This window comes from Biomphalaria glabrata, chromosome 18, assembly GCF_947242115.1.
Source record: "Biomphalaria glabrata chromosome 18, xgBioGlab47.1, whole genome shotgun sequence".
Classification (NCBI taxonomy): Eukaryota; Metazoa; Mollusca; class Gastropoda; family Planorbidae; genus Biomphalaria; species Biomphalaria glabrata.
Window position 1 is genome coordinate 15859621 of NC_074728.1, and position 16010 is coordinate 15875630.

At 43.7% G+C, this 16010-nt stretch overlaps 1 protein-coding gene across 2 annotated transcripts in view; it reads right to left on the reverse strand.

The window, feature by feature from the left end:
* LOC106065931 (polycystin family receptor for egg jelly-like) overlaps positions 1-16010 on the reverse strand; it is a 175799-nt gene that overhangs the window by 127008 nt on the left and 32781 nt on the right. For both annotated transcript variants that reach the window (XM_056017216.1, XM_056017217.1), the window contains exons 12-13: positions 15550-15692; positions 4791-4843 (exon numbers count right to left, since the gene is read on the reverse strand). In XM_056017216.1, the coding sequence (XP_055873191.1) occupies positions 4791-4843; positions 15550-15692 (196 nt within the window). The remainder of the gene's footprint in view (positions 1-4790; positions 4844-15549; positions 15693-16010) is intronic.

The window sequence follows — 16010 nt, forward strand, 5'->3', positions numbered from 1 at the left end:
CACATCTAAGGGTCTGACAAGGCGTGGTAGCACGACCATGTCCAGACTTAGGATTGGCCACACCTACATCACGCACTCTTTTGTACTGAAGAGAGAGGAGCCCCCACTTTGTGAGTACTGTGACTCTCGCCTCACCGTGGAACATATCCTCGTTGATTGCCCCAGATACCAGGATGTCAGGGCGAAATATTTTAGTCACTAATTTAAATACACTATTTGATAATGTCGACCCTGGGAAGGTACTGGGCTTTATCCGGAAAGTGGGGCTTTCTACGAAGATCTGATTGATGAATTTGTGAACATGCACTATTTACTTGAGATTTTTACCAAATATATAAATTTTTACTACCTTTACTATTTTAACTGTGAATAGACCTTGATTTTAATGATATAACTGTATAGAATCTGGCCCTTGTTGTTTAGAGAGAGAGGGATCCTTAGGGGACTGCAGGCACGACATGGCCTAAATTGTGCCGATGTGCCTCAAATAAAAAATCAAATCAATCTTCTTTTCCTCCAGTTGATCGTTCTCTTGTTGCAGTGACGTTGTGGTTGCATCGCTCTCTTGTCGTTCGGTACTGAGGGCAGCTACTTGACACATGGAGAGGTATAGGATATAAGGGCAGGGATTACCAAGATTGTTGACCAAAGAGGTGGCTTCATAGGTCTTTGCGAAGAAGGACTGGGATGGGCTTCATATCCACAGGACAGGGAATTGTGGGACAGGTCAACATCTTCAGCCTTGTCTGGAGAGCATGCTGTTGGGGCAGGTTGGTAACACTCCTCGTCTTCGGCTTCAGGCTCCATTCGGCTTTTTTCACCACCATCAGGACCTCTCTCTCTCTCTCTCTCTCTCTCTCGTCTCAGCAGCGGACCAATCGTCTGTTGGTTTCAGACGTTGTCGATGACTTTCATCGTGCAAATGTCCATCAACTTCAACGTCAGGCTTCCTTTGATTCTCTTGACCACCATCAGGACTTTCCTCTCCAGTCTAGGCAGCTGGACCAACGTCTGTTGGGTTCAAACCCTGCTGGTATCTCTCGACTTGCATATGTCTTTCAACGGCTTCATCAGGTTTCAATGGGTTCTCATGATCACCACCAAGGCTCCTCTCACTGGTTTTAGCATCTGAACGAACGTCTGTATTGATGATTCCCTCCTTAACAGCAGGTATGCGTTGGTTCATGGCAGCTATCTTGGAATTGATGTTTCATAGCATTGAACTATAGAGCTCCTCCATATCTGGTTCTACTTAAAAAAAGATAAGTTTCTGGATCTTCCTCTTCTTCCACTATGTCTTCCCGGAGGCGTGCTTCTAAGGTTTCCTTATTTCCACTTGTCTTCAGCCCTCGATCACGTAGCTCTCGCTTCAGTTCTTTCACTTCGAGTTCGTACAGCAGTTTCAGACGAGCCATAGTAGATCCGTTCCTATCCGATTCGATCCGATCCCACTTCTGACACCAGTGTTACGAATCTCACTATGCAGGCTCTCTGCAAACTGCACCATACACCACCAACGTAAAGAACTTGACAACTCAGGGCTCCAGAGTAACGTAACACTTTAATAGTTGAATAAATAACAGCAAATACTGTACGATTGGCAACACGTACACTGTACAAATATCTCTCCGATAACACCGTACCGCCGTATCAACTCTTGCACTGGCCTCTCCGTCTCGTTCCGGGCTTGCACTGGGTTCAACAGTTCAGGACTGACTTCACACACTACGCTCGTTGTGTCGGACTCGATCGCAGACCAAGATCAAGACGCCAGTCGTCTCAACTGTATTTGACAGTACTCCGCACTGAACCGTCGTAATACTCCGTACAGAACCACACCGTTGAACTGTGCTGTAGTCGACCGTGTTCTGAGCTCTGTCGTGAACCTGCTGTCGTGAACCGTCTTGACTGGACACCTCCGCTCTTTATATAGGGTCCCTGCTGGCCTTCTACAACCGGACGGAACATTGCTCGACGTTTCTAGCTTCGTCACATGACTACATCCCTCGTGACGCCCCTGAGCTCTGTTCACGACGTCGATCCTTCCCGAACCATCCTGTTGACATTCGACTCGGCTGACCGTCGTAACTCGTCACGGTTGACCGCTTGTCTAGCGCTGGCCTGGGGCGATTTGCGTCGGCTGACTTCACTCACACCACTATCCCCATCTGTGCCACCACCAGGTTTATAACAATATATATATATGAGAATTTAAAAAAGCAGTGTTTCTCAACCTTTGGAGAAAAAAACTCAGTCATGTTGAGGTCTTTCTCTTGCAAATGTTTTTTTGCATTTTTCACTGCACATTTCCTGACATCTAGAGCTCATTATTCATCAATTGAGTTTAAAGCCCCGACGCCAAAGCGTTTTCTTGCATTCTTTACTGCAGTAACGCATTATTCTGACATCTAAAGCTCACTATTCATTAGTGAGGTTCGAGGCTAAGCCTGGACGCCAAAAGCGTTTTCTTGCATTCTACACTGAAGAAACGCATTCTCCTGACCTAGAGGCTCATTATTCATCCTATTAAAAAAGGACTTTTTGAATAATGTTGTACTTGAAAAATATTCTTATCTAATCTTATATAATACAGACGTTACTTCAATAAAGAAGATGATTACGTCATACGCGTCATGCATTTAGTCATGCATATTAACCAATAACTTAAATTCTGCCAAGTCACTGCTTTTCCTGGCTAGCTCAGGCAACCCATTCCATGCTCTAATAGCACTAGGGAAGAAGGAGTATTTGTACAAATTTGTCCTAGCATATGGGACGAGGAATGTGCCTTTATCTTTGTGTCTTTCAGAGTATTTTATTAAATTTCTCCATAAAAGTAGGACCGCCCCCCCCCACTCAAGGTGTTTAGGTAGGAATGGGAGTAGAGGTATTCGCCCCCCCCCCCCCACCCCCACACAATCCGCCAACAAAGATATGCTAAATATTAACAAGTTTTAATCATATAAAATATTTAATTGATTCTGTTAGCAAGCTGTGGTTTCTACAAATAAATTGGACGCCCCCCCCCCCACCCGAAGTGTTTTAAGGGTGGGGCGGGATTGATGCCATCGCCCCCTCCCGACTCCGCCAAATCGGCTATATACTATAGGGGGGCGAAATAATCTAAAAATAGGTTGAAATATAAATAAATTTGTATATGGTATTAACATAAGCAATAAATTCGTATACAAATTACGTGAATTCTATACTAAAATTCGTCCGCCCCCCCCCCGATCGCCCCTACCGCCCCCCCTGGATCCGCCAGTGCTAGATCTAGAAGCTAGATCTAGACTAGAATTCATATAACTTATGATTATAATTTAATCTTTAATATTAAAATTACTAGATTAGATGTAGGCCAATATTATGATCAGGATTACTCTAATTGGCCTACTACAAGGTAATAATGCACTATGCTGTTCGCATCAGATTAAGTTATTAATGAGATACTACTGTTTACATTATGGGCGTAGCCATAATTTTTTTTAGGGGGAGGGGGTTGTGGGGATTTTTCTCTCCGCCCCGCCTCCAAGCACTCATTCGGTATTGAAAGTCAACAAAATGCATATTCTGATGTTTCTGCAGTGCATTATCCTGCTATTTAAAAGTTTTATTTCAAAAACCTTATCTGCTATTCTTACTTACTTAGATCTTCCTGCGCCGTAGTTTGCTTTAGAATGACATTGAGGAGAGAGGTTTTCAACCTCAAAACTCTCATCAGGTTTTTTTTAAACTTACAACTTTAATAAAAGCGCTCTGGAGGAGGGGGGTTTAAACTCAAAGCCCTTCTTGGCTTTGCTACACTCATAGAATTTTTAGTGTTTAATTTGCTTTTTTTTATATTGAAGAGGTATTTTATACCTTCAATTCCCGCTGGAAAGGGGGGGGGGTTAAATACAAAACCCCTCTTAGCTAAGCTCATGGAATCTGGTGACTGATGAATGTTTATATATAGCTCCTCCTTCGTGATTAAAGATGAGCACATTTTTCATTTCCTATGAACTCAAAGAGGACTGTAAAGTCAAATCCTCGCTTTAAAAAATCGGCCGCATACATGGCATGGGTAGGTTTGGTCAGCTGCAGACTGGCCTGCTTCTTCTCTCAGCTTTTTGTTTGTTCGGCGCTCTTATTTTAAAGATGGGGTTTTATCGTAAATTTTGGAGGGGGTTTTAAAAATCAAAATCTTCATTAGCTACGCTCTTGGAATATGGGGATTTTAACCTCTAACCTCGCTAGGCTGCGGTGGGGCAAGTGATGGTTAAATATTAAAATCTCACATACAATAAACAAAATTAAAGCAAAAATGTTTTGCAACAGTGACAAAGTAGTATTGAGTCAATATTTTAAAAAGAAGTTCTTTCCAGAAAGTTTGGTTTTCATTATTTGGTTATTCTTTGGTTATATTAAGAAAGAAAGTCCACTTTCAAAGTTTATGTATTGTTACTAGATGTATTCTAGTAATTTTTCACATTTGTATTACTATTATTGGTTATCTATAAAGTTTACAACGATTTGAGAAGAAACTTAATGTAGCTGTATATGGAATCCATTGCTGATTGATTTTAGTTTCTAGCACAACAGCAAAAATAAAAGGAACAAGTGGAAAGAACATTCATTTATTGCTTTTTTTTTATCAAGAGATTTCATTAAAATGTATAATGGCATTCGTTCACAAGCATCGGCGTACAAGTGGGTACCTAGATGATTGGAGTAGCAAATACATAACCTAAACAACTCGCTATTTTTTTTAAAAAAAGTTATTAGCGAATGAAATGAACAAAGTTTCTTACCTTCCACAACATAAGAAGAGCATTCAGTAGAGTTACTCACTTCGAAATCTACCCTGAACAAAAACAAATCGAATAAAACGGATAGTTTAACGTGAACAAGGTGAAACATCTTGAATCTTTATGGAATAGAAAGGACATCAGGAAATCTTGACATTTAGAATCCATTAACAAAAATTGAAAATATGATTAAAATTAAGAATCTAAAATTCCTTAATGAGCCATTTGAAAAATTTGTTTTTTTTTTAGAGGTGAAGAGTATTTTGCTAGAAGACGAAGAGGGTGAAGCCTCACATTTTGCTAGAAGACGAAGAGGGTGTAGCCTCACATTTGTTTCTGCCATTTATCTGACTAACGTTTTGGCTGTAAACTCTCTAGACTTCTAAGTCGCAAGTCTAGCTTTTAGACCTTTTATCTATATAGCGCTACATTCATGCTTATGGCATTCTGAGAACGCTATGGTCCAATCTCATTTGTGCGGGGGGGGGGGGGGGGAGGGGGAGGTTTTCCGTGCCGCCTTAAGTGGCTTTAGGCGCTCAGTAAACACAACTGTGCCCGAGTCAAGTTCATGCGTACTTATCTCTCGAACACGTTTCCCACATTGCCTGTCTTCTTTGTCTATCGCTTACACGTATTGCCTGTCTTTGCCTGTCGCTTACATGTATTGCCTGTCTTTGCCTATCACTTACATGTATTGCCTGTCTTTGTCTATCGCTGACATGTATTCCCTCTCTTTGCCTATCAATCACATGTATTGCCTGTCTCCTTTGTCTATCGCTTACAAGTATTGCCTGTCTTTGTCTATTGCTTACATGTATTCCCTCTCTTTGCCTATCACTCACATGTATTGCCTGTCTCCTTTGTCTATCGCTTACAAGTATTGCCTGTCTTTGTCTATCACTTACATGTATTGCCTGTCTTTGTCTATCGCTTACATGTATTGCCTGTCTTTGCCTAGCGCTCAAATGTATTGCCTGTCTCCCTTGTCTATCGCTTACAAGTATTGCCTGTTTTTGTCTATCACTTACATGTATTGCCTGTCTTTGTCTATTGCTTACATGTATTGCCTATCTTTGGCTATCGCTCACATGTATTGCCTGTCTTTGTCTATTGCTTACATGTATTCCCTCTCTTTGCCTATCACTCACATGTATTGCCTGTCTCCTTTGTCTATCGCTTACAAGTATTGCCTGTCTCCTTTGTCTATCGCTTACAACTATTGCCTGTCTCCTTTGTCTATCGCTTACAAGTATTGCATGTCTCCTTTGTCTATCGCTTACAAGTATTGCCTGTCTCCTTTGTCTATCGATTACAAGTAATGCCTGTCTCCTTTGTCTATCGTTTACATGTATTGCCTGTCTCCTTTGTCTATCGCTTACAAGTATTGCCTGTCTCCTTTGTCTATCGCTTACAAGTATTGCCTGTCTCCTTTGTCTATCGATTACAACTATTGCCTGTCTCCTTTGTCTATCGCTTACAAGTATTGCCTGTCTCCTTTGTCTATCGCTTACAAGTATTGCCTGTCTCATTTGTCTATCGCTTACAAGTATTGCTTGTCTTTGTCTATTTCTTACATGTATTGCCTGTCTCCTTTGTCTATCGATTACAAGTAATGCCTGTCTCCTTTGTCTATCGTTTACATGTATTGCCTGTCTCCTTTGTCTATCGCTTACAAGTATTGCCTGTCTCCTTTGTCTATCGCTTACAAGTATTGCCTGTCTTTGTCTATTGCTTACATGTATTCCCTCTCTTTGCCTATCACTCACATGTATTGCCTGTCTCCTTTGTCTATCGTTTACAAGTATTGCCTGTCTTTGTCTATCACTTACATGTATTGCCTGTCTTTGTCTATCGCTTACATGTATTGCCTGTCTTTGCCTAGCGCTCAAATGTATTGCCTGTCTCCCTTGTCTATCGCTTACAAGTATTGCCTGTTTTTGTCTATCACTTACATGTATTGAATGTCTTTGTCTATTGCTTACATGTATTGCCTATCTTTGGCTATCGCTCACATGTATTGCCTGTCTTTGTCTATTGCTTACATGTATTCCCTCTCTTTGCCTATCACTCACATGTATTGCCTGTCTCCTTTGTCTATCGCTTACAAGTATTGCCTGTCTCCTTTGGCTATCGCTTACAAGTATTGCCTGTCTCCTTTGTCTATCGCTTACATGTATTGCTTGTCTCCTTTGGCTATCGCTCACATGTATTGCCTGTCTCCTTTGTCTATCGCTTAAAAGTATTGCTTGTCTCCTTTGTCTATCGCTTACAAGTATTGCCTGTCTCCTTTGTCTATCGCTTACATGTATTGCCTGTCTTCTTTGTCTATCGATTACAAGTATTGCTTGTCTCCTTTGTCTATCGCTTACAAGTATTGCATGTCTCCTTTGTCTATCGCTTACAAGTATTGCCTGTCTCGTTTGTCTATCGCTTACATGTATTGCTTGTCTCCTTTGTCTATCGCCTACAAGTATTGCCTGTCTCCTTTGTCTATCGATTTCAAGTATTGCCTGTCTCCTTTGTCTATCGATTACAACTATTGCCTGTCTCCTTTGTCTATCGCTTACAACTATTGCCTGTCTCCTTTGTCTATCGCTTACAAGTATTGCATGTCTCCTTTGTCTATCGCTTACAAGTATTGCTAGTCTCCTTTGTCTATCGATTACAAGTAATGCTTGTCTCCTTTGTCTATCGCTTACATGTATTGCCTGTCTCCTTTGTCTATCGCTTACAAGTATTGCCTGTCTCCTTTGTCTATCGCTTACAAGTATTGCCTGTCTCCTTTGTCTATCGATTACAAGTATTGCCTGTCTCCTTTGTCTATCGCTTACAAGTATTGCCTTTCTCCTTTGTCTATCGCTTACATGTATTGCCTGTCTCCTTTGTCTATCGATTACATGTATTGCATGTCTCCTTTGTCTATCGATTACAAGTATTGCTTGTCTCCTTTGTCTATCGATTACAAGTATTGCTTGTCTCCTTTGTCTATCGATTACAAGTATTGCCTGTCTCCTTTGTCTATCGATTACAAGTATTGCTTGTCTCTTTTGTCTATCGATTACATGTATTTCCTGTCTCCTTTGTCTATCGCTTACAAGTATTGCCTGTCTCGTATGTCTATCGATTACATGTATTGCCTGTCTCCTTTGTCTATCGATTACAAGTATTGCTTGTCTCCTTTGTCTATCGATTACAAGTATTGCCTGTCTTCTTTGTCTATCGCTTACATGTATTGCCTGTCTCCTTTGTCTATCGCTTACATGTATTGCCTGTCTCCTATGTCTATCGATTACATGTATTGCCTGTCTCCTTTGTCTATCGATTACAAGTATTGCCTGTCTTCTTTGTCTATCGCTTACATGTATTGCCTGTCTCCTTTGTCTATCGCTTACATGTATTGCCTGTCTCCTTTGTCTATCGCTTACAAGTATTGCTTGTCTCCTTTGTCTATCACTTACAAGTATTGCCTGTCTCCTTTGTCTATCGCTTACATGTATTGCCTGTCTCCTTTGTCTATCGCTTACAAGTATTGCCTGTCTCCTTTGTCTATCGCTTACAAGTATTGCCTGTCTCCTTTGTCTATCGTTTACAAGTATTGCCTGTCTCCTTTGTCTATCGCTTACATGTATTGCCTGTCTCCTTTGTCTATCGCTTACAAGTATTGCTTGTCTCCTTTGTCTATCGCTTACATGTATTGCCTGTCTCCTTTGTCTATCGCTTACAAGTATTGCCTGTCTCCTTTGTCTATCGCTTACAAGTATTGCCTGTCTCCTTTGTCTATCGCTTACATGTATTGCCTGTCTCCTTTGTCTATCGCTTACAAATATTGCTTGTCTCCTTTGTCTATCGCTTACAAGTATTGCCTGTCTCCGTTGTCTATCGATTACAAGTATTGCCTGTCTCCTTTGTCTATCGCTTACATGTATTGCCTGTCTCGTTTGTCTATCGCTTACAAGTATTGCCTGTCTCCGTTGTCTATCGATTACAAGTATTGCCTGTCTCCTTTGTCTATCGTTTACATGTATTGCTTGTCTTTGTCTATCGCTTACATGTATTGCCTGTCTCGTTTGTCTATCGCTTACATGTATTGCTTTTCTCCTTTGTCTATCGCTTACAAGTATTGCCTGTCTCCTTTGTCTATCGATTACAAGTATTGCCTGTCTCCTTTGTCTATCGATTACAACTATTGCCTGTCTCCTTTGTCTATCGCTTACATATTGTTACGAATCTCACTATCCAGGCTCTCTGCAAACTGCACCATACACCACCAACTTAAAGAACTTGACAAGTCAGGGCTCCAAAATAACGTAAAGGTTTAATGTCCATAAATAACAGCCAATACTGTACAATTGGCAGCACGTAGAACAGTACAAATAGCTCTGCGATAACAAATATCTCTCCGATAACACCGTTCCGCCGTATCAAGTCTTGCACTGGTCTCTCCGTCTTGTCCCGGGCTTGCACTGGGTTCAACAGTTCAGGACTGACTTCACACACTAGGCTCGTTGTGTCGGACTCGATCACAGACCAAGATCAAGACGCCAGCCGTCTCAACTGTACTTGATAGTACTCCGCACTGAACCGTCGTAATGCTCCGTACAGGACCACACTGTTGAACTGTGCTGTAGTCGACCGTGTTCTGAACTCCTGTCGTAAACCCGCTTTCTGAACCGTCTTGACTGCGTCACCTCCGCTCTTATATAGGGTCCCTACTGGCCTTCTCGAACCGGACAGAACGCCGCTCGACGTTTCTAGGTGGTCAGATGACTACAACTCTCGTGACGCCCCTGAGCTCTGTTCACGTCGGCGATCCTTCCCGAACTCTCTTGTTGACACTCGTCTCGGCCGATCGTCGTAACTCGTCACGGTTGACCGCTCGTCTAGCGCTGGCCTGGGGCGATTTGCGTCGGCTGACTACACACACACCACTACCCCCATTTGTGCCACCACCAGGTTTATAACACTGCCCCCTCCTTAGATCTGTCCGTCCCGGACAGAATCAACATCATGACATTGTCTGTAAAGTTTCATCGCTGCAGGCGGGGGTCGATCAGTGGCAGTTGGCTTGCCTCTTGAGCTTGATGGAGCCATCCATGTTGCAGTCAGCAATGGTCGCTTCCTTCTTCTTCGCCAGTTTGCCTTGACCTGGTTGCCCCGCCGTCGTGCTTTCATTGCCATCCACGTGGAATTCAGAAGACGTTTTCTTCTCCTCCAGTTAGCCTTCATCTGGGTGTATCGACGTCGTGATCGCATCGTCATCCATGTTGCACTCAGGAAAAGTCGCCTTCTTCTTCTTCTCCGCCAGTTGGTCTTCATGTGGCTGCAGTTATTTCTTGGTTGAATCACCATGCACGTTGGACTACGCAAACGCCGCCTTTTTCTTTTCCTCCAGTTGATCGTCTTCTTGTTGCAGTGACGTTTTGGTTGCATCGCTCTCTTGTCTGTCGGTACTGAGGACAGCCACTTGACACATGTAGAGGTATAGGATGTAAGGGCAGGGATTACCAAGATTGTTGACCAAAGAGGTGGCTTCATAGGGCTTTGCGAAGAAGGACTGGGATGGGCTTCAAATCCACAGGACAGGGAATTGTGGGACAGGTCATCATCTTCAGCCTTGTCTGGAGGGCATGCTCGTGGGGCAGTTTGGCAACACTTCACTTCATCTTCGGCCTCAGGCTCCATTCGGCTTTCTTCACCATCATCAGGACCTCTCTCTCTCGTCTCAGTATCGGGCCAATCGCTTGTTGGTTTCAGACCTTGTCGATGACTTTCGTCTTGCAAATGTCCATCAACGTCAGGCTGCCTTGGATTCTCTTGACCACCATCAGGACTTTCCTCTCCAGTCTTGGCAGCTGGACCAACGTCAGGCTTCCTCGGGTTCTCTTGACAGCCATCAAGACTTTCATCTCCAGTCTTGGTAACTGGACCAACGTCTGTTGGGTCCGGACCTGGCTGGTATCTCTCAGCTTGTAGATGTCCCTCAACAGCTTCGTCAGATTTCATTGGGTTCCTATGGTCACCATCAGAGCTTCTCTCGCTGGTCTTAGAATCTGGGCAAGCGTCAGTAGGGTCCAACCTTCGTAGGCCACTTTCAACTTGCAAACGTTTCTCAGCAACATGCTTGGACGCGGAGCAAACATTCACTTGATCTGTCTTGCTGTTTGAGGTGATCTCTTCCTGCATAGCTGCCATCTGTCCCTGCATAGCTGTCATCTGTTCTTGCATGATACTGGTACTGGTGGTCAGTTGCTGCATGCTACTGGCGAGCTGTTCCAGCAAGTTAGGTTCGACTTCAAAAAGATATGTGTCCGGATCTTCTTTTTCATCCAACAGGTCTTCTCGGAGGCGTGCTTGTAAAGTTTCCTTGTTACCATATACCTTCAGCCGTCGTCCACGGAGTTCTTCCTTCAGTTCTCTAAATTCAAGTTCGTACAGCAGTTTCAGACGAGCCATAGTAGATCCGATCCAATCCGATTCCGATTCGATCCCACTTCTGACACCAGTGTTACGAATCTCACTATCCAGGCTCTCTGCAAACTGCACCATACACCACCAACTTAAAGAACTTGACAAGTCAGGGCTCCAAAATAACGTAAAGGTTTAATGTCCATAAATAACAGCCAATACTGTACAATTGGCAGCACGTAGAACAGTACAAATAGCTCTGCGATAACAAATATCTCTCCGATAACACCGTTCCGCCGTATCAAGTCTTGCACTGGTCTCTCCGTCTTGTCCCGGGCTTGCACTGGGTTCAACAGTTCAGGACTGACTTCACACACTAGGCTCGTTGTGTCGGACTCGATCACAGACCAAGATCAAGACGCCAGCCGTCTCAACTGTACTTGATAGTACTCCGCACTGAACCGTCGTAATGCTCCGTACAGGACCACACTGTTGAACTGTGCTGTAGTCGACCGTGTTCTGAACTCCTGTCGTAAACCCGCTTTCTGAACCGTCTTGACTGCGTCACCTCCGCTCTTATATAGGGTCCCTACTGGCCTTCTCGAACCGGACAGAACGCCGCTCGACGTTTCTAGGTGGTCAGATGACTACAACTCTCGTGACGCCCCTGAGCTCTGTTCACGTCGGCGATCCTTCCCGAACTCTCTTGTTGACACTCGTCTCGGCCGATCGTCGTAACTCGTCACGGTTGACCGCTCGTCTAGCGCTGGCCTGGGGCGATTTGCGTCGGCTGACTACACACACACCACTACCCCCATTTGTGCCACCACCAGGTTTATAACACTGCCCCCTCCTTAGATCTGTCCGTCCCGGACAGAATCAACATCATGACATTGTCTGTAAAGTTTCATCGCTGCAGGCGGGGGTCGATCAGTGGCAGTTGGCTTGCCTCTTGAGCTTGATGGAGCCATCCATGTTGCAGTCAGCAATGGTCGCTTCCTTCTTCTTCGCCAGTTTGCCTTGACCTGGTTGCCCCGCCGTCGTGCTTTCATTGCCATCCACGTGGAATTCAGAAGACGTTTTCTTCTCCTCCAGTTAGCCTTCATCTGGGTGTATCGACGTCGTGATCGCATCGTCATCCATGTTGCACTCAGGAAAAGTCGCCTTCTTCTTCTTCTCCGCCAGTTGGTCTTCATGTGGCTGCAGTTATTTCTTGGTTGAATCACCATGCACGTTGGACTACGCAAACGCCGCCTTTTTCTTTTCCTCCAGTTGATCGTCTTCTTGTTGCAGTGACGTTTTGGTTGCATCGCTCTCTTGTCTGTCGGTACTGAGGACAGCCACTTGACACATGTAGAGGTATAGGATGTAAGGGCAGGGATTACCAAGATTGTTGACCAAAGAGGTGGCTTCATAGGGCTTTGCGAAGAAGGACTGGGATGGGCTTCAAATCCACAGGACAGGGAATTGTGGGACAGGTCATCATCTTCAGCCTTGTCTGGAGGGCATGCTCGTGGGGCAGTTTGGCAACACTTCACTTCATCTTCGGCCTCAGGCTCCATTCGGCTTTCTTCACCATCATCAGGACCTCTCTCTCTCGTCTCAGTATCGGGCCAATCGCTTGTTGGTTTCAGACCTTGTCGATGACTTTCGTCTTGCAAATGTCCATCAACGTCAGGCTGCCTTGGATTCTCTTGACCACCATCAGGACTTTCCTCTCCAGTCTTGGCAGCTGGACCAACGTCAGGCTTCCTCGGGTTCTCTTGACAGCCATCAAGACTTTCATCTCCAGTCTTGGTAACTGGACCAACGTCTGTTGGGTCCGGACCTGGCTGGTATCTCTCAGCTTGTAGATGTCCCTCAACAGCTTCGTCAGATTTCATTGGGTTCCTATGGTCACCATCAGAGCTTCTCTCGCTGGTCTTAGAATCTGGGCAAGCGTCAGTAGGGTCCAACCTTCGTAGGCCACTTTCAACTTGCAAACGTTTCTCAGCAACATGCTTGGACGCGGAGCAAACATTCACTTGATCTGTCTTGCTGTTTGAGGTGATCTCTTCCTGCATAGCTGCCATCTGTCCCTGCATAGCTGTCATCTGTTCTTGCATGATACTGGTACTGGTGGTCAGTTGCTGCATGCTACTGGCGAGCTGTTCCAGCAAGTTAGGTTCGACTTCAAAAAGATATGTGTCCGGATCTTCTTTTTCATCCAACAGGTCTTCTCGGAGGCGTGCTTGTAAAGTTTCCTTGTTACCATATACCTTCAGCCGTCGTCCACGGAGTTCTTCCTTCAGTTCTCTAAATTCAAGTTCGTACAGCAGTTTCAGACGAGCCATAGTAGATCCGATCCAATCCGATTCCGATTCGATCCCACTTCTGACACCAGTGTTACGAATCTCACTATCCAGGCTCTCTGCAAACTGCACCATACACCACCAACTTAAAGAACTTGACAAGTCAGGGCTCCAAAATAACGTAAAGGTTTAATGTCCATAAATAACAGCCAATACTGTACAATTGGCAGCACGTAGAACAGTACAAATAGCTCTGCGATAACAAATATCTCTCCGATAACACCGTTCCGCCGTATCAAGTCTTGCACTGGTCTCTCCGTCTTGTCCCGGGCTTGCACTGGGTTCAACAGTTCAGGACTGACTTCACACACTAGGCTCGTTGTGTCGGACTCGATCACAGACCAAGATCAAGACGCCAGCCGTCTCAACTGTACTTGATAGTACTCCGCACTGAACCGTCGTAATGCTCCGTACAGGACCACACTGTTGAACTGTGCTGTAGTCGACCGTGTTCTGAACTCCTGTCGTAAACCCGCTTTCTGAACCGTCTTGACTGCGTCACCTCCGCTCTTATATAGGGTCCCTACTGGCCTTCTCGAACCGGACAGAACGCCGCTCGACGTTTCTAGGTGGTCAGATGACTACAACTCTCGTGACGCCCCTGAGCTCTGTTCACGTCGGCGATCCTTCCCGAACTCTCTTGTTGACACTCGTCTCGGCCGATCGTCGTAACTCGTCACGGTTGACCGCTCGTCTAGCGCTGGCCTGGGGCGATTTGCGTCGGCTGACTACACACACACCACTACCCCCATTTGTGCCACCACCAGGTTTATAACAATATATTGCCTGTCTCCTTTGTCTATCGCTTACAAGTATTGCCTGTCTCCTTTGTCTATCGATTACAAGTATTGCCTGTCTTTGCCTATCGCTCACAAGTATTGCCTGTCTCCTTTGTCTATCGCTTACAAGTATACTCTCGAATAATTTATTAACAATAAACCGTAAACTTGTTGTTATATTTTTTTTTTATTTAACCTTGTTATTGTAAATAAAGAACATCACTTATATTTATGCATGTTCAGGAATTCGCCATCATTTGGGGATAGGTGGTGGGGCTTATCCTCTTAGGAAGGCCCATATTTTTGACATTCCACATCATGACATGAGATAATGGTGTAATATTTAATATTCAAAGTAAAAATAAAATCGAACACTCATTAGAGGGCCCTTCTCAAGTGGGGGCCCGGGGGATTTTCCATGTCTCCCCCTCCTTTACCTTAGCTACGCCACTGAGCATGTTACTTCATTGCTCCAGCTTCTCCATTTTCTTTTTTTCAACACATTTTCGCGCCAATAGATGTGAATGTGTTTTAGTCTTCTACTGTTATACTGTTTGGTAAGGTGTAATGTACAAATTGTAAGAGAAATTCTCTTATGGATAATAAAGAGTCTTCTTTTTTCTAATTCTTCTTCTTCTTTATGTAACCCGTCCAACTCCTGGACTTGGGTGTGCCTAGATAATGTTTCTAGTGGAACTGTTGTCAATGAAGGAAGAAGGTGCCTCCAACTTAGTGAATGAGGGGTTCGTTAGCTTTGGCTGGCTAGCAACCCAGAAGAAGAGTTGAACTCTGAAACCTCAGCTGTTTGTATATCTATGATTAATTTTTCTAAATGTTGGCTTTACTATTATTTTTACATTGCTAGATTTCATATGGTAATATTGCAATATCACTATATTTTCAGTGTATCATTGTGATCATCATTCTTCATTGTTTATTTTTAGTTCATCATGTGGTCTATCGCAGATCTTCACTGTAGATCAACTATTGTTTTAAGATTTAGCACTAAGAGTTAACCCGTTTAGATTACAAATGTGCATATAACACAAAGTAAATCTGACAATCATAAAGCTGAATATTTAGATACAGAACTAAATTTATGTTTCTTGTTTAAAATAAAGATATTTGCCAGAAATTGTGAAGGAATAAAAATGACAAATGACTATTTCTTACAAGACTTCGTGACATATAGGACGTTTGATTTTAAAATAAATTCTGATAACTTACTCTATAGAACTCCTAGCATCAGCATCTACAATGTGAAAGTTAGCCACTACAGTTAAATGTCTATCGTTATGCCATTCCAAAAACGTCATGGGTGGATTAAAGAAACCAGTTAATCTTGGGTTTGGTTTAATATCGATGAATGTCTGTATGAAATATGTAACACAAATGCTATTGTTAATTATGAAAATGTCCATATATATTTGTTAGATAACTAGCTAATACCATGCGGCTCTACACTCTGAATAGTTGGTATATATTTGTTAGATAACTAGCTAATACCATGCGGCTCTACACTCTGAATAGTTGGTATATATATAGGATGGTTGCCTGGTCGTGCGGTTTGCGCGTAGGACTGTCGTTTGGATTTATCGATGTTCCCTGGATCAAACCCTGGCCGCTCCAATCCCCCGTTGTCTTTCGGGAGGTTTGGACTAGGAAGTAAACTATCTAAAACTCTGAAG